This window comes from Oncorhynchus gorbuscha, linkage group LG16 (assembly GCF_021184085.1).
Source record: "Oncorhynchus gorbuscha isolate QuinsamMale2020 ecotype Even-year linkage group LG16, OgorEven_v1.0, whole genome shotgun sequence".
NCBI lineage: Eukaryota > Metazoa > Chordata > Actinopteri > Salmoniformes > Salmonidae > Oncorhynchus > Oncorhynchus gorbuscha.
In genome coordinates, this window is record NC_060188.1 from 17,790,149 (window position 1) to 17,813,842 (window position 23,694).

A 23,694-nucleotide genomic window follows, 5' to 3' on the forward strand; every position below is an offset into this window, starting at 1 on the left:
GTCATATATAGGTCTAAAGTCCTCCAATATTACTATGAAACCACTTCCTCATGATTCTTAGTCCTTTACCGCATGTAATAGTAGACCACAAACCAATTCACACTCCAAATATAGAACACCTTTAATATATTTTATTTATTCTCTTGGTCATATTACATAGTTTGAAATAAAATCTCAATCGAACCCATATAACCATATTTGTGTTTCCCGATTATCTCAAATTTCTCAGTCAAAACCAAGAGACAGACTGAGAAACTCGTACACAGATACATCCATCCAACTCACATTAGGCATAATGGTGTAAAATGATGGCGCAGCCAACAATGCTTGGGGAAGGCCACACTCGAGTGGACTAAGCAGGAACTGCAAGGAGAGCGTCATCACAGCTCATTCACCAATATCACATTTCCTGTTAACGTCCCTCCCCACTTAATACTAAACGACTTGTACCCGTACAATGCAGTAAAGTACAGCAGTGCAGTTGCCCACCATAAACAATTATTGTAGTAAACTGGTACACACTGGCTCAGGCTGCTCTACCAGTTCCCACAGGGTGGGGCCATTATATTACAGGTTGGGGCCATTACATTACAGGTTGATGGAGGGTGGAAACAGCTGCAAGATGGGAGCATTATATGAATAAAGAGGGGAATTGAAGTTCACACAAGCACACACCCATCACTAGACAATAGACAGACAGAATAATACAAAGCAGAGAGGTTAGGGATGGGTGTGAGTGTGTGCCTGTTTTTCAGGTGGGGTTGTGGTCAAGTGGGGTTGTGGTCAAGTGATGGGTGGGTTGTTAGTTGTTTTAAACAGGTTCAACATGGCCATGAAGCACTGAGGACCAGGCCAGGCTCAGACAACAATGGGGTCATAAGGGGTTTGATCACAGGGATGTGATTGACATGTTCATTGTCCAACAAGCTTGCTGACAAACGAGTCTAGCGCCTCATCGTCTTTGATTCCCACAAACTGGTCGATGACATCACCTCCTCGCATGGCGATTACCGTGGGGACCGCCGATACCTGTAGAGAGAAGTAGAGGTCAGTAACCACAATGACATCAGTCAAAGGCATTGTTCCAGAACAAAATTCATCCATCCATCCTTCCTTCCTTCCTTCCTTCCTTCCTTCCTTCCTTCCTTCCTTCCTTCCTTCCTTCCTTCCTTCCTTCCTTCCTTCCTTCCTTCTAGTAATCCCTGATCTGATCTGACTGGGTTGCTGTAAGCTATTTAGTGGAATTCCTGCTTTCACAAATCCCGCCATTTTAGATCAGGAATTACTTCAAAAAAGGGAGGGAAGAAGGTCACATTTTCTAACTAACATTTACAATATCAATCAATAATGTCAACAGCTTCCACTTACCCCATATTCAATGGCCAAGTCTGTGTGATCGTCTATGTCGACCTTTGCCATGGCAACTTTGCCTTTCTGTTTGGCGACAGCTTTCTCTAATCTTGGCCCCAGTATCTTGCAGGGACCACACCACCTTCATAGAACAAACATGGGATTTCTGGTTAGAACTAATAATACTGAATGTATTTGTGAAATTTCAATCAAAAGTCTCCACAAAATATACAACACATATACACAGCTCAAAAGAATAAAAGGGAACACTTAAGCACAATATAACTCCAAGTCAATCACACTTCTGTGAAATCAAACTGTCCACTTAGGAAGCAACACTGATTGACAATACATTTCACATGCTGTTGTGCAAATGGAATAGACAACAGGTGGAAATTATAGGCAATAAGCAAGACACCCCCAATAAAGGAGTGGTTCTGCAGGTGGGGACCAGACCACTTCTCAGTTCCTATGCTTCCTGGCTGATGTTTTGGTCACTTTTGAATGCTGGCGGTGCTTTCACTCTTGTGGTTGCATGAGACGGAGTCTACAAACCACACAAGTGGCTCAGGTAGTGCAGCTCATCCAGGATGGCACATCAATGCGAGCTGTTTGCTGTGTCTGTCAGCGTAGTGTCCAGAGCATGGAGGCGCTACCAGGAGACAGGCCAGTACATCAGGAGACGTGGAGGAGGCCGTAGGAGGGCAACAACCCAGCAGCAGGACCGCTACCTCTGCCTTTGTGCAAGGAGGAGCAGGAGGAGCACTGCCAGAGCCCTGCAAAATGACCTCCAGCAGGCCAAAAATGTGAATGTGTCTGCTCAAACGGTCAGAAACAGACTCCATGAGGGTGGTATGAGGGCCCGATGTCCACAGGTGGGGGTTGTGCTTACAGCCCAACACTGTGCAGGACGTTTGGCATTTGCCAGAGAACACCAAGATTGGCAAATTCACCACTGGCGCCCTGTGCTCTTCACAGATAAAAGCAGGTTCACACTGAGCATGTGACAGACGTGACAGTCTGGAGATGCCGTGGAGAACGTTCTGCTGCCTGCAACATCCTCCAGCATGACCGGTTTGGCGGTGTGTCAGTCATGGTGTGGGGTGGCATTTCTTTGGGGGGGCCGCACAGCCCTCCATGTGCTCGCCAGAGGTAGCCTGACTGCCATTAGGTACCGAGATGAGATCCTCAGACCCCTTGTGAGACCATATGCTGGTGCAGTTGGCCCTGGGTTCCTCCTAATGCAAGACAATGCTAGACCTCATGTGGCTGGAGTGTGTCAGCAGTTCCTGCAAGAGGAAGGAATTGATGCTATGGACTGGCCCACCCATTCCCCAAACCTGAATCCAATTGAGCACATCTGGGACATCATGTCTCGCTCCAACGTGGCGTTGCACCACAGACTGTCCAGGAGTTGGCGGATGCTTTAGTCCAGGTCTGGGAGCAGATGCCTCAGTAGACCATCCGCCATCTCATCAGGAGCATGCCCAGGCGTTGTAGGGAGGTCATACAGGCACGTGGAGGCCACACACACACACACACACACACTACTGAGCCTCATTTGAACTTGTTTTAAAGATATTACATCAAAGTTGGATCAGCCTGTAGTGTGGTTTTCCACTTTAATTTTGAGTGTGACTCCAAATCCAGACCTCCATGGGTTGATAAATTTGATTTCCATTGATAATTTGTGTGATTTTGTTGTCAGCACATTCAACTAGGTAAAGAAAAAAGTATTTAAATAAGAATATTTCATTCATTCAGATCTAGGATGTGTTATTTTAGTGTTCCCTTTATTTTTTTGAGCGGTGTATATATGAGTACAGAATAGAACCTGACAATAACAATAAATTGTTGCCGAGCAAGACAATGTCAACAAGTTGGCAAAAACATAAACCAGGGCAACACTGACCACCATGCAAATCAAGGTCACGTGTATCATGTTTACTGTATATACATACAGTGCCTTGCAAAAGTATTCAACCCCCTTGGCATTTTTCCTATTTTTTTGCATTACATACTGTAATTTAATTACCTTCAGAAGTCACATAATTAGTTAAAAAAAGTCCACCTGTGTGCAATCTAAGTGTCACATGATCTCACCTGTTCTGAAAGGCCCCAGAATCTGCACCACCACTAAGCAGGGGGCACAATGAAGAACAAGGAGCTCTCCAAACAGGTCAGGGACAAAGTTGTGGAAGTACAAATCAGTGTTGGGTTATAAAAAAAAATCAGAAACTTTGAACATCTGACAGAGCACCATTAAAGACATAATTTTTTGTAAATGGATAGAATATGGCACCACAACAAACCTGCCAAGAGAGGGCCACCCACAAACTCACGGACCATTATGTATGTACATATTCTTATTCATTCCTTCACACTTGTGTGTATAAGGTAATTGTGAAATTATTGTGAGATTACTCGTTAGATATTACTGCATTGTCGGAACAAGAAGCACAAGCATTTCGCTACAGATCTGCTAACCATGTGGATGTGACAAATAAAATTTGATTTTGATTTGACCAGGCAAGGAGGGCATTAATCAGAGAGGCAACAAAGAGACTAAAGATAACCCTGAAGGAGGAGTATCTGTCCATAGGACCACTTTAAGCCATACACTCCACAGAGCTGGGCTTTACAGAAGAGTGGCCAGAAAACAGCCATTGCTTAAAGAACACAAAATAAGCAAACACGTTTGGTGTTTGCCAAAGGGCATGTGGGAGACTCTCCAAACATATGGAAGAAGGTACTCTGGTTAGATGAGACTAAAATGGAGCTTTTTGACCATCAAGGAAAACGCTATGTCTAGCGCAAACCCAACACCTCATCACCCCGAGAATACAATCCCCACAGTGAAGCGTGGTGGCAGCACCATGCTGTAGGGATGTTTTTCCCCATCGGCAGGGACTGGGAAACTGGTCAGAATTGAAGGAATGATGGATGCCGCTAAATATAGGGACATTCTTCCAGAGATTTGAGACTGGGAAGGAGGTTCACCTTCCAGCAGGACAATGACCTTAAGCATACTGTTAAAGCATCCCTTGAGTGGTTTAAGGGGAAACATTTAAATGTCTTGGAATGGCCTAGTCAAAGCCCAGACCTCAATACAATTGAGAATCTGTGGTATGACTTAAAGATAGCTGTACACCAGAGGAACCCATCCAAATTGAAGGAGCCAGAGCAGTTTTGCCTTGAAGAATGGGCAAAAATCCCAGTGGCTAGATGTGCCAAGCTTATAGGAACATACCCCAAGAGACTTGCAGCTGGAATTGCCACAAAAAGGTGGCTCTACAAAGTATTGACTTTGGGGGGGTGAATAGTTATGCACGCTCAAGTTCCGTTTTTTTGTCCTAATGCTTGCTTGTTTCACAAAAAATATTTTGAATCTTCAAAGTAATATATAATAATAATATAATATATGCCATTTAGCAGACGCTTTTATCATAGGCATGTGTAAATCAAATTATACATTTTTTTTAAATGGGGGGGGGGGGTTGTAAGGCAACAAAATAGGAAAAATGCCAAGGGTTGAATATATATGCCATTTAGCAGACGCTTTTATCCAATACTTTCGCAACCCACTGTGTGTATTCATGCATGTATATTCATTCAGGCTGTGAATGTAATTTTCTAGAGCAGGGGTGTCAAACTCATTCCATGGAGGGCCTAGTGTCTGCTGGGGTTTGGTTTTTCCTTTCAATTAAGACCTAGACAACCAGGTGTGGGGAGTTCCTTACTAAACAGTGACCTTCATTCATCAAGCCCAAGGGAGGAGCGAAAACCCACAGGCACTTTGCCCTACATGGAATGAGTTTGACACGTTGTAGAAGAGCATGAACCCAATGTGGCTGTCCTGACATTGCCTCTGGTTGTGTAACCTCAAATGATCTCCCTCCAATGGAAACACCATCAGATGTCAAGCCATGCAGCCAGACACATACAGTATGGGTAAGGTGTTGTTATCACACATGATATGTACTCAGTCACAACTTTCACTGTTATGCTTTAGTCTTACAATAGGAAAGCTGTTGAGCATGTTATGCCAACTCAATATAATTGATAAATACATTCACCTGTTGGGTGCATTGTTGAAAAAGCTATGGTCAGGTTTACAAGCCTTGTTGTAAACCATAATTTGATACCTTCTATAAAAAGTGTTTCCTGCTGTCATCTCAGTTGTCTAATTCCAACAGGCAGACAGATGATTATCCATGTATTCTCTCTTAGGGGCTTTGCTTTCTCATTAGAGGGTAGTTTGTAAATGCTGTGGAGCCTAATATCCCCCCTGGGGGTCCATGAAGCATATTCATTCATTAATCTATTAGCTACTCACTGGGCATGGAAGTCAATAAGCACAGGCAGCTCACTGTTGATGACTCTCTCTGTGAAGTCCTCATGGTCCTGCACATTGAAGGAGACCTCTCTGCGGGAAGTGTGGGGCAGGGAGCGGGGCAGAGTGCGTTTGGGGGAAAGGAGGGATAGAGGGGTAGTGGATGAACGCAGAGAGGTAGAGAAGGAGGAGGTGGAGGCCGGGAGACAGCGAAGGTCTTTTACTGAGAGGGTCCAAATTCTACGGACTAGCAGCCGGTGAGCCATCTGACATAAGACATATAGGGGGAAGAGAACAGAAGAATGATCAATAAATGTAATTTCATGTCACCATAATAGAAAACAGGGCCACTACTCAGGCTGAGCTACTATGGTTGGACAGTGACATCAGGGGGAGGCCACCTATAGAAGACATTCATGTTTACCACCATACAGTGGTAACATGTAGGTGTGTGAGAGATGGCTGGCTTAGCGGCTATGCACAACATAAATAGCTGGGAACAAGATTCAAACTGACAGACAAACTGACAACTGCTGATGGGGGGGGGGGAGGCAATAAACCACCACAAAGAGTTTAGATAGTTAGTTATTGTTGTGGCTTGACCATCCAATAGAACGGCGTCGTGTTTCGCACCCATTGTGCGAGTATTTACGAACTGGGTTTAGCTTTTTCTTCGAATAACCTCCGTGTGACTTTGCCTCTCTTCCTTCTCTCTTTCCACGCGCCTGTGTCCTCCCATTATAAAACGCCCACATCCAAAACCCGGAGCAAAACTACTGCCATTACGTGCCAATGTCACCCAGAATATCATTGTAGTGACACAGACAAATAACACAAAACACTTACCGTTCTGTACACTATCGTCCTGTATGAAGTACTTCCGTTTACAGTTCAGATTAAAGAGAACGCACAGGTTATTTGTAAATCTCATGTTTGAGCGAGTAGCGCCGCCACGAGTAAAAATGCAGAACTACAGTGGCACCAGTGCACTTGAAGGGCTATGAAAGGTTCTCTGGCAAAACAATGGGAAGACCTGGAGATAGAGGTGAGGTGGATATGCAAATCGTGGAGACCCCACCACACGGAATCACAGAGGTACTTGCGGCTGCTTTAATAGACGTCTACGTCATCGGTGCCCGGGGAGCAGTTCTTTGGGGTTAACTGCCTTTCTCAAGGACAGAACGGTATATTTTTTTCACCTTTTTTTCACCTTCACGGATCAGGGATTCAAACCAGCGACATTTCGGTTACTGCCCCAACGCTCTAAACCGCTATAAGCTATCTGCCTACAAAGTTCACTGCATTGAGCTCAGGCACCTATAAATTCACCTAAGCGAAATTGTCAATATGGGTACAATGCTGGCCCTTTCTCTTCAGAGAGCTATTCATTCATAATTGATGGGGAGACTAAAATGAAAGTGAGAAGTGAGGCTGTCTCGACCACCTTTCATGTCAGATGGCCACGGGATGAAAGGTAGAGAGATGTGGGTGTGTGAGGTGCAGAGACTGAGACGAGATGTGGAGAGAGTAAAGTAGACAGCAGACAGACCGACAATGGATTCAGAAATGGGGGCAAGGCATTGCTGCTGCTGCTGCTGCTGATGATGTGGACAGAGGGACAGGAGGACCAGACTGCTGCATTAACAATGAATGGATATTCAATCAGACAGCTCATTCCTGAAGTTGAGAACTGAGAATGCAGAGAGAATATTCCTGACCCTGTGAGTGGCTTTCACATATTCTTTGTAGACCTGTAGTACTTCTTACCATGAATTAGCTTTTGTACACATAATCATTGCACTGCACTCAATGTTTTCTCTTTGACTGTCCTTTCCCCTCTGTGTTTATTATTCTGTCTTTTCACAGCAGTGGAGGCTGGTGGGAGGAGCTATCGGAGGACAGGCTCATTGTAATGGCTGGAATGGAATTAATAGAACGGAGTCATACCTGTGGTTTCCATATGTTTGATGTGTTTGATACCGTCCCATGTATTCCATTCCAGCCATTACAACGAGCCTGTCCTCCTATAGCTGCTCCCACCAGCCTCCTCTGTTTCACCACTGCTGTATTATGTCTCAGTGATTTCATGGATTTCATGGATGCAGATTTTCTCTGAATGTCGTGCAGTACCATAGATTTGATGACTTAACTCTGTGTCACTGGAGGCTACTGAGGGGAGGACGGCTCATAATAATGGCTGGAACGGAGCAAATGGAAACCATGTGTTTGATGTATTTCAAACCATTCCACTAATTCCCCTCCAACCATTACCACGAGCCCGTCCTCCCCAATTAAGGTGCCACCAACCTCCTGTGCTCTGTGTTAATTCTGTAAATTTGTATCCACTGTCTACTTATAGGGTGCCTTGTTGAACGAGATGTTTATGACCTATCCGGACATTGGTGAAGTGACTTCACCGTGAAGTGACTTCAAACTAAGTACATTTAGGAAAAGTCTAACGAGGTCTTTCCTGAGCATATCAACCAGAGGTGGTCATTTTACCAAGTGAAATGTTTTACCCCATCCAATACTATTAAACACAGACTCCCATCTACCACCACCTGTAATAAGAGAAAATGTCCCAGCCTTCCCGACACTGGCAGTTTGAACCTGTAGACAGATCTGATGACTTCTGCAGGCACCTTCAAGAGGGGGAGGAGGAGAGAGGAGCAGATGTAATCCTCCAGAGGACGGGTGAAGAGATGAGACCCTCTATCACCCTCTGCCCCCCACCCTTGTTCCGGAGCATCGGGCCGTCGGGGCTGTCGGCCAGCCTACCACCCCACCGACGTCTCCGCTCCATATTCCGCAGATCAAGAGCGGTGCTGCCTGCGAATACACACGCCGGCAAGGTTTCAGGAACACACACCCTCCAAGATTTACTGTCAGGCACCCACATCAACACACATCAACTGACTCACAATGACGTAGTGTCAGAGAAGGACGTTCACATATACACAGACTCAGAGACACAAACACAGCCCAAGAGACTCATGAGTGCACATGGGCTCACTGTATTAGAACCACCAACAGGACCTCTCACAGATACACTCTCATTCATAGTCAGTGCTGAAAGCAGACAGCAGGGCGAACAGCCTTTTTCTCAGCTTTCCCCACCCCTAAGGACCCATATCAAAGGCAGGGCAAGATGGGGCAGAGCAGTGTCTCCTCTTAAAATGCGAGATGATCTTGGGACTGGAGAGGGAGGAGTGAAAGAGAAGCAGAAGAGGAGAAGGAGGAGGCTGGACTGTAAAGGAGAGGACCAAGCCAATGACAGAAATGTCCCGTCCTTCACCCCAGAGACAGAGGGAGATGGTGGACTGTGCCAGTGGTTACAAAGTCTGGGGATTGGAGATAGAGAGGAGGAGGCCATTTCCCCCAACAGAAGTAAACCGCAGCAGAGTGGGTTCAGAGAGAGGATGGCTGGACACAGAGAGGGGTATTCACATCCAGCAGCCAACCACAGGAGAGACAGACGCCCCCACTTCCTCCCGCCTATCTGTCAGTCTGGCTCTCTCCTGCATGTACCCCTGCTGCTTCCCGAAAACTCTCCGCCACCCTCGCCATGCACCTCCCCACACGCCCCCTTCCACCCCTTGCCTGTACCCCTCCTCCACCCTCTGCCCTTCAGGAGGAAGTGATATTGTCCAGCAAAGGAAAGGGGTCTCAACTCAAGAGGCCCATTTGTGTTTATGCTGTATGCGGTTTTCTGTCTTGTTACTTTGGCATATTCTGACTGACTGATGTAAGGTTATATAATGTATTTGCCTATAGCTCATTACACCTACACATCCTTAACAAGTCTTATCCAGGTATAATGTATTGCTCTTGCCTATTATACTGTATGTCCTTTACAAATAATCACATGAATAGTTTCTAAGGATATGTTGTCCTGTCACATTTCAATTGCATTAAATTTAGCATGTATAGTTTGAAAGATCCAGGGCATTGTTGTTTCTCAGGATTAACATCAACAAGTGAACCAACCTCAGCATTTCAGTAAAGGTGTGCCCTGCCTTGACCGTCTATAGACCGTGTCCAGATATCCCCCGCAGAGGGCCCCTCCCCTGATCAGAGAGGAGGCCCATGTTGTTTTTGAGGTGTTTGTTGGGGCCTGAACAGTGCTGTGCTCTGTGTGCAGCCTGTGGTGGGAGCTGCATGTCAGGGCCAGAACACCGGCGTCTCAGTCCTCCTCACTGCCCGCCTCGCACAGCCTGCCGTTTATGTGTTTACCCTCAAACGCAGCCCAAAATGTTTGTGAGTCAGGCTCTTTTAAAAAAAAGTCCACCCGCCCCTCTCCCATTAGCCGCCAAACAAACATTGCACCGGAAATTTCAGGGATATCTGGGATTTTTGAGGGAACCCATCAGACAGGGGGTGAGTTCGAGAACAAGGGTGCTTTCTGTGACATCTTAGAGGTGAGGTGGGGGGGTAGTGGGCCAAAAGAGAGGGTGTGACCAAGGCTGGGTGGCAGGGGGGTGGGCAGAGTCAGTAAGCTTCATTATGACTGATCAACAGGCACAGGTGGCACAGTTTCCGGTGCCCTTTGACCTTGTTACGTTCCTTGAGTCCACAGTACGTGCCACCCCTGACCTCACTCATCACCAAGCTGACCCAAGCGCTAGGCTAATGGTAACCATTGACGTAGCTGTTATAAGGCCCCATGTCACATGTAGCAGCAACCTCTTTTTTGGACTGCTAACTGGTCTAGCTTGTTTCCTCTCATTCCTTCTCCCCCTTGCCCATTCACTCCACAGGACAGACAGGACAGTGGGCCCAGAACAACCATTGATGAGGCTGAGATTTTATGTCACCCCCAAACAAAGGAATAATGAATGAGAAAGTGTACACTCTTTGTTCACAGGGTGCTATCTGGGCTTTGTCCATGCCTCATCCTCGCCAAACCCCAATGTCCTTACTCATAATAGCCTGGTGACACATATAGTACATGGCACAGTAAAATGGCTGTTGTTAGGTGAAATTGTTCCCAACAGGGCAAGTACAGTAAATAGCCTTGTACTTATTTAAATTAAAGTGAAACAGAAACCAAAGTCCAAGTGCACTTTTTCTCAGTCTCTTCATTTTCACTGTTTCTGCTCTGTCATCTGTGCTGCATACAGACGCAGAGCCTTTCTCTCTCGGTCCAGACACAAGCTCTCTAATTTAGACCTCTGTCTGCTCTTTATTTCCCCTCTATACATCTTAAATTATTGTCAATTAGGAGATTGTTTGATTTCAAATGCATAGCTATTTGAAAAGGGCTTTGTTTGATTGAAATGAATGACTACTTGGTCTATGTTTTGTGTGAAGAGTGAAAGTGTACACAGTCTGTTGATATATAGGAAAGCATATTTACACGTACAGTATAATGCTAATGTGCACATGTGTTGAAGAGTGAGTGTGAATATGTGCATGCACACATACTGTAGTGTAGTAAAGTGTACCTGCATAAGGATGTAAATGCATGGAGGGAGCTAAACCTGATAGTGTGTAGCAGTAGAGGCGTGCACACGTGTGTAGGTGCACAAGGGACATGTGTGTATGTTTCTGTCCTCTCCGTCTCTGTGCTGCTCTACTCTTCTACCAGTGTGGAAGTCAACAGAAGAGTTCCTGTTCTAGGTTTAAAAATAACTGTGGTACTTAAATTCCTCTCTTTCCTCTTTTCTCCCTCTCTCTCTCTTTCCTCTTTTCTCCCTCTCTCTCCCATAACCTCTCTCTCTTCACTTGTTTTAGAACAGGCTGTGTTCTTTCTCTCACTCCTAGTCACCCTGCCCCTTCCCATGTGCCAGCATTGAGACACACACCCAATGCTGATGTGATTTGAACATATACATACAGTTGTAGTGCACAAAACTGTGTGTGTGTTTTTGTGTAACAGAATGCACCTCAACAGGTGTGGCAAGCAAGAGCTCCCTCCTGACCTTAACAAACACTCCACACCTGTCCCCCTTCTCTTCTGATCCTCCCCCTTCGCCTCGCATGTGTAAACCAGTGGAGGCTGCTGAGGGGAGGGCGGCTCATAATAATGGCTGGAAGGAAGCAAATGGAATGGCATATGGTTATGTGTTTGATACCATTTCACCAATTCCTCTCCAACAATTACCACAAGCTGGTCCTCTCCAACTGCTTTTATTTTTTGTATATATTTAACCTTTATTTAACTAGGCAAGTCAGTTAAGAACAAATTCTTATTTACAATGACGGCCTACCAAAAGGCAAAAGGCCTCCTATGGGGTGGTGGCTGAGATTAAAAATGTAAAATTAAAATATAGGACAAAACACACATCACAACAAGATAGACAACACAACACTACATAAAGAGAGACCTAAGACAACAACATAGCAAGGCAGTAACACATGACAGCACAGCATGGAAGCAACAACATGGTCAATTAAGGTACCATCAACCTCTTGTGGTTTAAACACACTATCTATACCTCTTGCACACCCCATGCCTTCCCTCCAGTGGACCGTCTCTTTTTTAAACCTTTCTCATGGAACCAACTTGTTCTGTTATTTTGGAATAAAAGTTGGTAATGGAGGAATTGGGTCTGAACTGCCAGTCATGAAATGGCAGACCTCGTCTTTCTTTTCAGTGATCTCACAGAACTATCCCCTTTCTTTACTCTCTCTCTCTCTGTTCTCAGTCTCTCCATGTCTCTCCCTCTCTTTTTCTATTTCCACCACAGAAGCTTTGTGACACCTTAATTGGGGAGGATGAGTTGAATGGTTTCAAATACTTTAAACACATGGTTTGATGCCGTCAGCTCTCTGATTCAGAGGGGTTGGGTTAAATGCGGAAGACACATTTCAGTTGAATACATTCAGTTGGACAGCTGACTAGGTAACCCCCTTTCCATTCCATTTGCTCCGTTCCAGCCATTATTATAAGCCGTCCTCCCCTCAGCAGCCTCCACTGATTTCCACAGACTTGTTTATGAAAGTATAATGTTTGATCTCTTCCTCAGCTGCCACCGCCCACCTTCTTTCCACTCCTTCCCCTCCCCCTTTACCTTCCCGCTTACCGCCGTGAATTCCATTTGATCATAAACAGGGAGGGATTTCCACTGAAGTAGTCAAAGATCTGAAAACAAACCAGTGTCACTTTAGCTATTACCAGTTGACGTTTGCTGTGAACATAGAATGCAAAGGTCAGCAGAAAGGTCATTGAATACTTGCAGTGTCTATGCGTGAATATCCATCTCATTAGAGAGAGAGAGAGCGATAGAAGTGTGTGTGTGAATTTGAGTGTCTGTGCAGGTGTGTTTTCTGTTGGTGTTATATATTGGAAAGTGTATGTGTGCGTTGGGTGGGACCAGTTCAGACTACAGTGGAAAGGACACGTCCTTTGATGAGTCATGGTAGCCTAAGCTTTGAGGAAATATGAAAACAACAACATGGATGTGAGTGTGTCCATCTTTTACGTACCCCTCCATTTTTGCTCGCTGGGAGGGATCTTCTTACCTTGACCAATTACATCACCTCATTACACAGTCAGGAAGAGAGAGATGGATTGAGTGGGAAGAGGATAAAGGAGTGTGTGTATGTGTGTACAGTCTGCCTGTCTTACTCAGTAAAACAGCGTGTAATGCGGCACACTTTGTCGTCACAGTTCGTGTCAGTGTACAGTACCAGTTAAAAGTTTGTACACACCTACCGGTACTCATTAAAGGATTTTTACGTTTTACTATTTTTTCCATTGTAGAATAATAGTGAAGACATAAAAACGATGAAATAACACATATGGAATCATGTAGTAACAAAAAAAGTGTTAAACAAATCAGAATATATTTATATTCTTCAAAGTAGCCACCCGTTGCCTTATGACAGCTTTGCACACTCTTGGCATTCTCTCAACCATCTTTATGAGGAATGCTTTTTCAACAGTCTTGAAGGAGTTCCCACATATGCGGAGCACTTGTTGCCTGCTTTTCCTTCACTCTGCGGTACAACTGCTCCCAAACCATCTCAATTAGGCTGAGGTTGGGTGATTGTGGAGGCCAGGTCATAAGATGCAGCACTCCATCACTCTCCTTGGTTAAATAGCCCTTACACAGCCTGGAAGTGTGTTTTGAGTCATTGTCCTGTTGAAAAACAAATGATAGTCCCACTAAGCACAAACCAGATGGGATGGCATATCGCAGCAGAATGCTGTGGAAGCCATGTTGGTTAAGTGTGCCTTGAATTCTAAATAAATCACTGACAGTGTCATCAGCAAAGCAGCTCCACACCAGCATACCTCCTCCTCAATGCTTCACGGTGGGAACCACACATGCAGAGATCATCTGTTCACCTACTCTGCATCTCACAAAGACATGGTGGTGGAACCAAAAATCTCAAATTTGGACTTATCAGACCAAAGGACAGATTTCCACCGGTCTAATGTGCATTGCTTGTGTTTCTTGGCCCAAGCAAGTCTCTTCTTATTATTGGTGTCCTTCACTAGTGGTTTCTTTGCAGCAATTTGATCATGAAGGCCTGATTCACGCAGTCTCCACTGAACAGTTGATGTTGAGATGTGTCTATTACTTATTCTCTGTGAACCATTAATTTGGGTTGCAATATGAGGTGCAGTTAACTCTAATGAATTTATCCGTTACAGCAGAGGCAACTCTGGGTCTTCCTTTCCTGTAGTGGTTCTCATGAGAGCCAGTTTCATCATAGTGCTTGATGGTTTTTGTGAATGCCCTTGGAGAAACTTTCAAAGTTCTTGACATTTTCCAGATTGATTGACCTTCATGCCTTAAAGAATGGATAACCTATCGTTTCTCTTTGCTTATCTGTTCTTGCCATAATATGGATGTTGTCTATATACCACCCCTGCCTTGTCACAACACAACTGATTGGCTCAAACACATTAGGGAAAGAAATCCCACAAATTAACTTTTAACAAGGCACACCTGTTCATTGAAATGCATTCCAGGTGACCACCTCATGAAGCTGGTTGAGAGAATGCCAATAGTGTGCAGAGTTGTCATCAAGGCAAAGGGTGGATACTTTGAAGAATCTCAAATATAAAATATATTTTGATTTAACACTTTTTTTTGGTTACTACATGATTCCATGTGTTATTTCATAATTTTCATGTCTTCACTATTATTCTACAATGTAGAAAATAGTCAAAATAAAGAAATCCTTGAATGAGTAGGTGTGTCCAAACTTTTGACTGGTACTGTATGTTTGCATGATATGCTGTACAGTTTAACAGTGTGTCAGTGGATTGTTGTATGTGTGTCTACCTTTAACACAGTATCAGTGTGTAACGGGGCACACTATGTGGTCAAAGTGTGTTTCAGCTCAGGTAAACCGAGAGCTTCCTGTGTCCGTGTCCATGGGAGCGAGCCCTGGATTAGCCCGACTGTTCTCACCTCTGTTCTGCTCTGCTTTGGTCTGGACTCACCACCACTGGACCTTTAGCACACTCCCTTCAATAGATGTCTGTGAGAGGAAGAGAGAGCGACGAATGAAGGCCACCTAGAGGGGCACCAAGGGAATCTATGAAGGGTAGAGATGGATGTTGACGACAGACAGGATATGGAAGGAGGAGAGAGTGATAGATTGAAAGGGGAGTTACCGCTGTCATTTCCACCACCACCTTGGTAGACTTGTGCAATATTTTGGTACATCAGAGCTAATTCCACTGAAACGTCTACACGCCCATCTATATGTATACTTTATCCATCTCGCTCTCCTCGTCAAGTATTTCTATAAAGAAGGGGACCAAATTCCTAACTGTTTTCTATGGCTGTTCCCGTATTAATGTAGCACACACTAGCCAGCTGAGTATATTTATCTTGCCTTTCACAAAACAGCAGCTGGACAGAGGTATGCGTGTGAAAACAACTTAAAAGCATCAATAATATTATTTTAATACAAACAAAAATAAATAAACACCAAAAGCCAGGTCCTCTCTGGAATGTAGTAATTCAGATTATTTTATGAATGAACGCATTCATAGTTGGCCACGCCTCAAACCTCTCATCCCCCTTTGGAATACCCTGGCCTCATGCCCGCCTCTTAATTGGCTAACCCGAATGTGGTAGGCGGAGCTGCAACAAAAAGCACGGGGACAATATATAACCGAGCTGCAAAAATGAATCGATTAAAATGTGTCGATGTTAATATTCTAGGAAGAACACTACACATTAACTTTGGAATTACTGCGCCTTGTTTGACAGTTCCCGTTGTGGGGTTTTGTACGTGTACGAAAACAACAATTATCTTCTTGTGGCAGAAGTTATATTTTCTTTATTTTTTCATTCAATTGTCATTTGACAACATGAGGACGTTAATATTGCTTGTTCTGTTTCAAATGACGACTGTTGCCTTGGTAAGTGTTTTTGTACTTTGGCTTCAGCCATGCTTGTGTAAACATTGTAAATAGAAGTTCACGTGTCGGGTCGGTCTCCTGTCACCAAAGTGGCGGGTAGTCAACAGACTGCACCACCGACAAGCGTACTGGTCCTCTTGTCTTCAGCGTTATAAGAAATGCCTTTGTGTCTCTGAATATTGCGTTAATGTGAATGCACTGTGAATTTGATGTTACAGTTGAGTAAATGCTGTCGTTTTACCTTTACGGTGAACATTTATGGCCAGATGGTACCACCACACTACTAAAATATGTTTCCATAAAACAAAAATAGGGTATTGTACTCTAATGAAAGTGATGTTGACCACAGTATCTTCTATACACTCAGATAGAGACAGAAAGGAACAGTGTAGTTATCTGAATCTAATGCAGGACATGACAGATGATTATAACCTGACTCAAGTGCTCATGTTTTACCTGGGTTCCTGAATATCATTGGAATATTGGACCACCTTCTGCCCTTTAAACCCCCAGTGGTACACAAGAACCCAGTTAGGGCTCCCAAACTGAGATGGAAAGTGACACATTCAGGTCTGGAAATAGATGGAACCTGCTGTGTGGAAACCATTTAGACCCCACCACTCAATCCCCCTGGCTCAGGATGGCATGGCAGCAGAGGGATACTTAGGATAGTCTTATCCTGTAGACAGGCTGTAGACAGGCAGACCCAAAACCTTTTTATCAGGGTTATGGGGGGCTGTGGTGTTGGGACTCAGGGAGGGGGTCACATTGAATTTCTCTTTCATCCCAGCCAAGAGGAAGGCGACAGCAACAGAGTGGGAAAATGTCCCAGGGGGTTAGTGCTACTGGATATTTAGTGAATATTTAAGCCAAACACACTTTGAAGATCTTCTATGCTCTGTGTAGCCTGACTCCACTTGAAACTCTGGATAAGAGCATCTGCTAAATGACTTAAATGTAAATGTAAATGTGAAACAAAGTTTCTCGCTCTATTATTGTTTAGACTATGAACTGCCCTCATTGAAATCCTTTTTTTAATCGTCTGTATTGCACCATTCCCTCCAACCAGGTGAGAGCTGGCTGCCCTGTGATGTGTGAGTGCCCGGCAGGACCCCCCTCCTGTCTCCCGGGGGTCAGCTCTGTACCTGGCGGCTGTGGCTGCTGTAAGGTGTGTGCTGCCCAGCTCAACCAGGACTGCCACGATTCACACCCCTGTGACCACCACAAGGGGCTGGAGTGTAACTATGGCAATGACGTGGGCCACACTCATGGCATCTGCAGGGGTATGTACACATTTCAAACGGGGTTGTCAGGGTTCACGAGGGTTGGGTTTAGTCTGGGGTTGGTTGGTTGGTTGTTGGTTGTCTTTGATATGGATCTGGGGTTTGAAACTGGTGCCATGTTTAGAAGAGAGAGCATCTTCCTGAGCCACACTGCTGAGAGCAGGGGGCAGAATGTATTTATCTAGGTCCGTGAGTTGCCACATGCGCACGCACACAGACGGGTATTTTTATATGAGGGGGGTGGTTTCTATATAAAGGAGGGTATTTGGGGGTGTTTTATGGAAGTCCCGCAGAGGGACTGAAGCGGAACGACATCGTAAACAAGTCAAAATTCCTCTCTGGACTAAGAATAGAGGCTCCTTCATTAAACTAGGGATAGAGTGTCTACCTCCTCTACTGTCACGTCACTTCCTACTTCTAATGCACAATTAGTTCTGGACCATTCTTGTTGATGTGCCCATTCTCTCTCTCTCTCTCTCTCTGTCTCTCTGTCGTCCCCCTCCTCCACTTTGTTTATTACCTCACTCAACTTGAAGTCCTTGTGTTTTAAGCAATACAACCAAAGGCATGGCCATAGGCTAGTGATACCTCAGATCCTTCTACATACATCATTGTCTTTCCTTTTTTTATCTGTCTCCCCTAACAGCGAAGCTCGAGGGTCGCCCCTGCGAATACAACGGACGGATCTACCAGAACGGGGAGAATTTCCGGGCTGGCTGCAAGCACCAGTGTACGTGCATTGATGGGGCGGTGGGCTGCGTGCCTCTGTGCCCCAGCCACGTGCCTCTGGCATCACCCTCCTGCCCTGCCCCTCGCATGGTCAAGGTGCCTGGGCAGTGCTGCCTCAGTATCGACTGCCACAAGGGCTCATCCATTGTACCCCCAGTACACGGGCACCCACTGCCTCCAGCCTACCCGCCTTTCCCCTTCATGCCCCACCCTGCCTACCCCTACAAGCCATACCACTACAAACCCAAGGATACCATGGGAAACGAGCTGGTGGAGGTAGAGAAGACGTGGGACAAGCTGCGCAGGCACAAGCACCTGGCGGGTAAGAGAGGGCGCCGTGATGTCGCCTTAGAGCGCCGTCTGTTTCCTCCCCGCAGTAAAACGCTATGTTTGTGTTTTCGCCCCCGACTCACAAACAGACCCACTGTGCACTCCTAGCCTTTCCCCTGCATCTCCCTGTGTGTGTGTGTGTGCGCACCATGTTTTCCACTGACTACTTGTGCACCAGAGGCACACACACCACTCTCTCACAGCATATACCTCTGTCGTCCAGCTTTTCCTTCTCTGTAATCACCCTCCTCTATGCGTCAGTGTTGCCTGTTCTGTGAATGAGGCCAGTGTGCTTACATCTCTCTCTGCCTTTCCCTCTGGTCCTCTCTCCCCCACTCTCTCCTTCCATCCAGCATGGAGGCAGTTTGGAGGGCAGTGTGTGGTCCAGACCACGAGCTGGTCCCAATGCTCACGCAGCTGTGGGATGGCCGTGTCCTCTCGTGTCACCAATGACAACGCCCAGTGTAAGCTAGTGAAGGAGACGCGTCTGTGCAACATCCGGCCCTGCAGCTCCATGTCCATCCCCATCAAGGTAGTGTGTGTGTGTGTGTGTGTGTGTGTGTGTGTGTGTGTGTGTGTGTGTGTGTGTGTGTGTGTGTGTGTGTGTGTGTGTGTGTGTGTGTGTGTGTGTATAAAGGGTATACAAATTGACTACAAAGTGTAAATAGGATCATTTGGGTCATAAAGTCAGTCTCATCCCAAACTGAGATCTGTGAGATAATTAGGAAAAAATGGTATGTCACAGAATGAAGGGTACCACAACAGATTTTGGGGGTTTATTTCAATCCTGCCCACAGCACCCAAGTAATCATCAATTCGGAAACCAGCTGCACACACCCCAATTGTAATGCCCCAAGGTAAATTTGGTTTGACATTCAATATCACTATGGGGCTAGCTAAGGACCAGTAAATCACACAATGTACATGGGACAATATTTTAAAATGCCAACAGCTACAAATTTGATTTAATTAGAAGCTGAAGAAATTAAACGCATATTTTGAAAGTACTTAATTAGACAATTGAAAGATGTGCAACACGAAAATATTGTCCCATTTACATTGTGTAATTTATTGACGATCCCCATCTAGCCACACAGATATGCTATCAAACCAAATTTGCCACGGTTGTTCACTGGCCAGCTGAAGCTAATCGGCGAAAGAAGTTGGCTAGCTGGCTAGCTAGTCTACTTCCAGACAAGACTTGGTTAGACTGTTTAACGTTATCTAGAATAGGGGTTCCCAACCTATGGGTCACGGCCCCCCATAGGGTATGCCAACATTTCGTGGTGGGGCGTGGGACATTCCTTGATTTGAGATGACGCATACATCGGTGACACTTTAGGCTAGAAACAAGTGGTAAAATGCCAGAGGAACACTCGACTGATGCACATGGGAATATATTTGGTTTGGCTCTATAACATTCTGAAGCGGAGCTACGACCTTCTAAAGTCGAGGACTCAAAGAAATTGGACTGTGCTTGAGAGGTAATCTTATACAATGTGTGACTGTCGCTATCAATTGATCTATTCACTTAGTTTACAAGAGAATATATATATAATTAAATTGAGAGTTCATATAAATATCATAAACCACATTTGGTAGCGGAATAACAGGGGTTATAACTTATTTTGGATTATTATCAAAAAGATGAGTCTTGTTAAACTACGGAGAATTGCAGGAAATTAGCTTAAAATAATATTTTCCTAAGTACTTCACGTTAAACCAAATCAAGCTGGTCGTGTAATTAATTAAGGCTAAATCAATAAACAATCATGTCAAAAATAAAGGGGGGGCCTGACTTTAAATTTTTTTTTTTTTTTTTTGGAGGAAAAAAGGTTGGGAACCCTTGATCTAGGAGAATGAGTGACTGTGTACTGTTTTTGAAAGTACAAACGCTTCCCACATTCTTAAACACATGAGACACCCACATCAAAGCACTCCTCCATGACCCAAATCTCATTCTCAGTCGCATTTTCTAATGAGGAGAATTGAAACCGAGGCTAATTCAGGAAGTTCAGCCCGCCTTTAAAGGAAGGGATTGCAGCGGTCACCATTTTGGTGTGGCAACCATTTAATAGTCCCCCCGGTCTTCATACATTGCAGGTACGTGTATTTAGGTCAATGCCTGCATCCCAGTCTAAACCTTAAGAGACTGTGTGGACAGGGGTGTGCCCACATCCATATTAATATCATGGTATTAAGTGCCCCTCCCTCTGGCAAGCTCCTCCAGTGTGTGTCTGAGCCCACTCTATTCACAGTACTGTTGCTGTGGAACAAGTTCAACTGAACTGTGAATGGAAAAAGCATCATTAGAAGACCTGAAGACCAACAGTACAAGGCACCAAATAGTTGTGACAGTGGAATGTAGAGACTCTTATCCTTGAGTTCTGTGGGAGCTAACATGTAGCCACATCCACCATGCTACCAGCCTCTCCCACTCTGCCCAGGTCTCTGTGTGTTGTGTTAATAGGCTCTTGTGTGTATGACGCAAAGCGCTCTCTATTCTCCCACTCCCTCGCTTTCTCTCGTTTCATGTAACACCCTTAAATGCTCTCCACATCTCACCAGAGCAGTTATTCACTGATGAGTCTGGTTGTTAGGCACCTGTCTTAATGTTCTCTCTGTGTTTTGAGAGTTGTTGGGGCGTTAATGTGACACTATGCCACCTCATAACTGTTGGATGCCCACCCACCCATACTATCACCATGCCCTTCTCTAGCCCTGGTCTTGTTGTTTTGACCTTTCCTCAGATTTTCTCTCCCTGTGCCAGCATAACTGTAGTTGTGATTCACTGGGATTGTACAGTGACTAACCCAGGCTCTTTCTCTTCTCCACAGAAAGGGAGGAAGTGCTCCCGTACCCACAAGGCCCCAGAGCCCCTGCGTCTGTCCTATGCTGGCTGCCGCAGCACGCGTCTCTACCGGCCCAACTACTGCGGCGTGTGTGTGGACGGCCGCTGCTGCTCGCCCCGCCGCACACGCACTGCCTCCGTGACCTTTGCCTGCCCTGATGGCGAGCGCTTCGACCACTCCGTCATGTTCGTGCAGTCCTGCAAGTGCAGTGATAAGTGCAGTCATCTGAACGAGGTTGCCCTCCCGCCCCAGCAGTGGCTCTACGGAGACACACACAAGTTCACCGACTAGCGTCCCCCTCAAATCCCTCACTCGCTCCCAATCACTTTACCCCCCCCCCCCTGCCAAGCCCCTGATAGAGTAGTAGTCCTAAGAGTATCTTTGAGTAGACACTAGCCAGATGCAAAGATCCCCACCACCCTCCTGGAGCATGTTTTGGGAGGCCTGGGTGAAGGAATTTGATTGGTTGATCTGCATTCTGGACAGAGATGAGTGACTAGTGCCGGCCTTAGAGTAGACACCCGGTCCTTTGTGGTTCATCAACCGGAATCACCAAAGTGTGTAAATAGACAAATATGGATTTGCCCAGTCACTATTTTGTCACTCCCCATGCACTCCTGTACTCTGGGACAGAACCCACACTTTGGGGACAATAGAGAAAGGTGGGACACACCCAATGCAGACTCCAAGCCAGCTGCTGCACACAAACCCAGTAGACTTGTGGACGGTAAGGTGTTTCATTTCATGGTGATGGCCAGCATAGTAGGCCTGTCAATGGCAAGCAGGTCTGGTTTGAGTGGAAGGAGAATCAGACTTGCATAGAAACAGTGACTTCTCCAGTAGATTTCCAATACCTGCTATTTTCGTAACCAAATGAAGACACTAAAAGACAATGTTTTTGTGGGACAGAAGATGGACGCTCTAGAAGGGACATTTTTGTATTTGTAATGATATTTATTGTTGTGACAGAGACGATGACGCAGTGGTTGCCAATGAAAGAAGCGATGCTGCTATGTTTGGAGCGGCATGACCGGAGGGCCCTGAGAGAGACAAAACAGCTGAGATCTGTCAGCAGAGAGAGGGGAGTTCCATGAGGTCTGGGACTTGACCCCTGGTCTCAGTGTTCACTGTCATCAAACAGCCACATTACCTGAGCAATAGTGGACGAAGACAACTCTCCAAGGAGAGATTTTATGGTTAGACAGACTGGCGCAGAAGCTGTTGGCTGAGGCTTTGTGTGTGTGTGATAGGTCATTAGATGTTGGACCAGTCCCCATTTTCTTACTCCTCCATGCCTCAGCCCTGAAACAGTGAGACATTTAACCTAGCGCCAGCGGAACAAGCCTCGGATTCTGGCATTGAGAAGTCGTGTTGCTGATTTGAAGCAAATTACAATCCTGACTGAGGGGTAGAAAGAACCTCAGCCAGCCTTTGGTTTGTTATAAAAATAAAAATGCATGCATATGAAGTAAACATGTAATTTGTAACTAGCGGGCGGGACCGTTTCAGACTCAATCTGGCCTGTAATATAGCAACTGATCCACAATACTCCACAAAACAAAACTCTTACTCATGTTGCTTTATGTTTGCGGTGTCAAAATCTGCTCTCTGCCATTGAAGGATGACATGTCGACGATATCATGCTCATTAGAGACTGAAGCGGACATGAGGACACTACAAAGGGGTCAGCACTACATGATTACAAATGGCCTCCTTTGCATAGACATGTCAGTCTGTTATAGCACCTCGAGGAGATTAGCATAAGTTGTTTGAAGTTGAGGTTAAGATTCTGTATTGGTGAGACATGGACCTCTAGAATTACTAAAATGCCAAATTCTTCCCTATTTGGGAAGGGTTGATAATTCATGCACCTTAGCCTTGTTCATGACTGAATCTGAATGGTATATCTTAGACTAAAATATGTAATTCACATGCTTTTCCCTCTTGACTTCCATGAAAAGTATTAGATTCAAATATTGAAGCCCATATTACATTAGTCCATGAGTGTTATTTTTATGATTCAACTTTTTGTACAACTTCTAGGTTGGGACAGGTGTTCATAGTAGCCTCACACAGCCTGTTAGGTGATAGACTAAGATAAAAATTGATGTTCTGAATGGTTAGACACTGCCATCAAGCTTACCTATGTAGATTGTGATTTGAGAAGTCTTTGGTTTTATAAACGACACTATAGAGCAGCCATGTACAGATGCATCCTTGTTTGCTTTATACAGACCAATCCATTTGAGTTATAATTTAAAACCAATTAACCAGTCCATGTATAGCTAGCACTGAGCAAGTCTGGGCTCTGATGTGGGCACAGCACACACTGCCATTTCCAATCTCTGCGCTTTATTGAGCAAGTGATTGAAAACTTGTATAAAAACATATCTGGTTGTTTTGTCCTAACTTCGATTTACAGGCTAATTGAGTTCATGCTGCATTTGGAATAAAGTATGTTGATGTATTACCTAATGAACAAGTGCA

General features: G+C 45.1%; 2 protein-coding genes across 6 annotated transcripts; one reads left to right on the top strand and one right to left on the bottom strand.

The window, feature by feature from the left end:
- Nucleotides 1-103: 103 nt before the first annotated feature.
- Nucleotides 104-6,685, bottom strand: LOC123999686 (thioredoxin, mitochondrial-like). 3 transcript variants are annotated; one of them, XM_046305671.1, is made up of 4 exons: nucleotides 6,530-6,685; nucleotides 5,687-5,949; nucleotides 1,369-1,492; nucleotides 104-1,029 (listed from the first exon to the last, which is right to left on the bottom strand). In XM_046305671.1, the coding sequence occupies exons 2-4, from the start codon at nucleotides 5,947-5,949 to the stop codon at nucleotides 913-915; spliced, it is 504 nt and encodes a 167-aa protein (XP_046161627.1). In that variant the 5' UTR covers nucleotides 6,530-6,685; the 3' UTR covers nucleotides 104-912. The 3 variants fall into 3 exon arrangements, with proteins under 3 accessions (XP_046161627.1, XP_046161625.1, XP_046161626.1); XM_046305669.1 differs by lacking the exon at nucleotides 6,530-6,685 and adding an exon at nucleotides 6,340-6,482; XM_046305670.1 differs by lacking the exon at nucleotides 6,530-6,685 and adding an exon at nucleotides 6,366-6,437.
- Nucleotides 6,542-23,677, top strand: LOC123999684 (CCN family member 1-like). 3 transcript variants are annotated; one of them, XM_046305667.1, is made up of 5 exons: nucleotides 6,565-7,404; nucleotides 17,083-17,296; nucleotides 17,943-18,347; nucleotides 18,709-18,887; nucleotides 21,193-23,677. In XM_046305667.1, the coding sequence occupies exons 2-5, from the start codon at nucleotides 17,104-17,106 to the stop codon at nucleotides 21,496-21,498; spliced, it is 1,083 nt and encodes a 360-aa protein (XP_046161623.1). In that variant the 5' UTR covers nucleotides 6,565-7,404; nucleotides 17,083-17,103; the 3' UTR covers nucleotides 21,499-23,677. The 3 variants fall into 3 exon arrangements, with proteins under 3 accessions (XP_046161624.1, XP_046161623.1, XP_046161622.1); XM_046305666.1 differs by lacking the exon at nucleotides 6,565-7,404 and adding an exon at nucleotides 15,764-16,013; XM_046305668.1 differs by lacking the exons at nucleotides 17,083-17,296; nucleotides 17,943-18,347; nucleotides 18,709-18,887; nucleotides 21,193-23,677 and adding an exon at nucleotides 8,043-10,073 and having other exon boundaries at nucleotides 6,542-7,404.
- The last annotated feature ends 17 nt before the right edge of the window (nucleotides 23,678-23,694 follow it).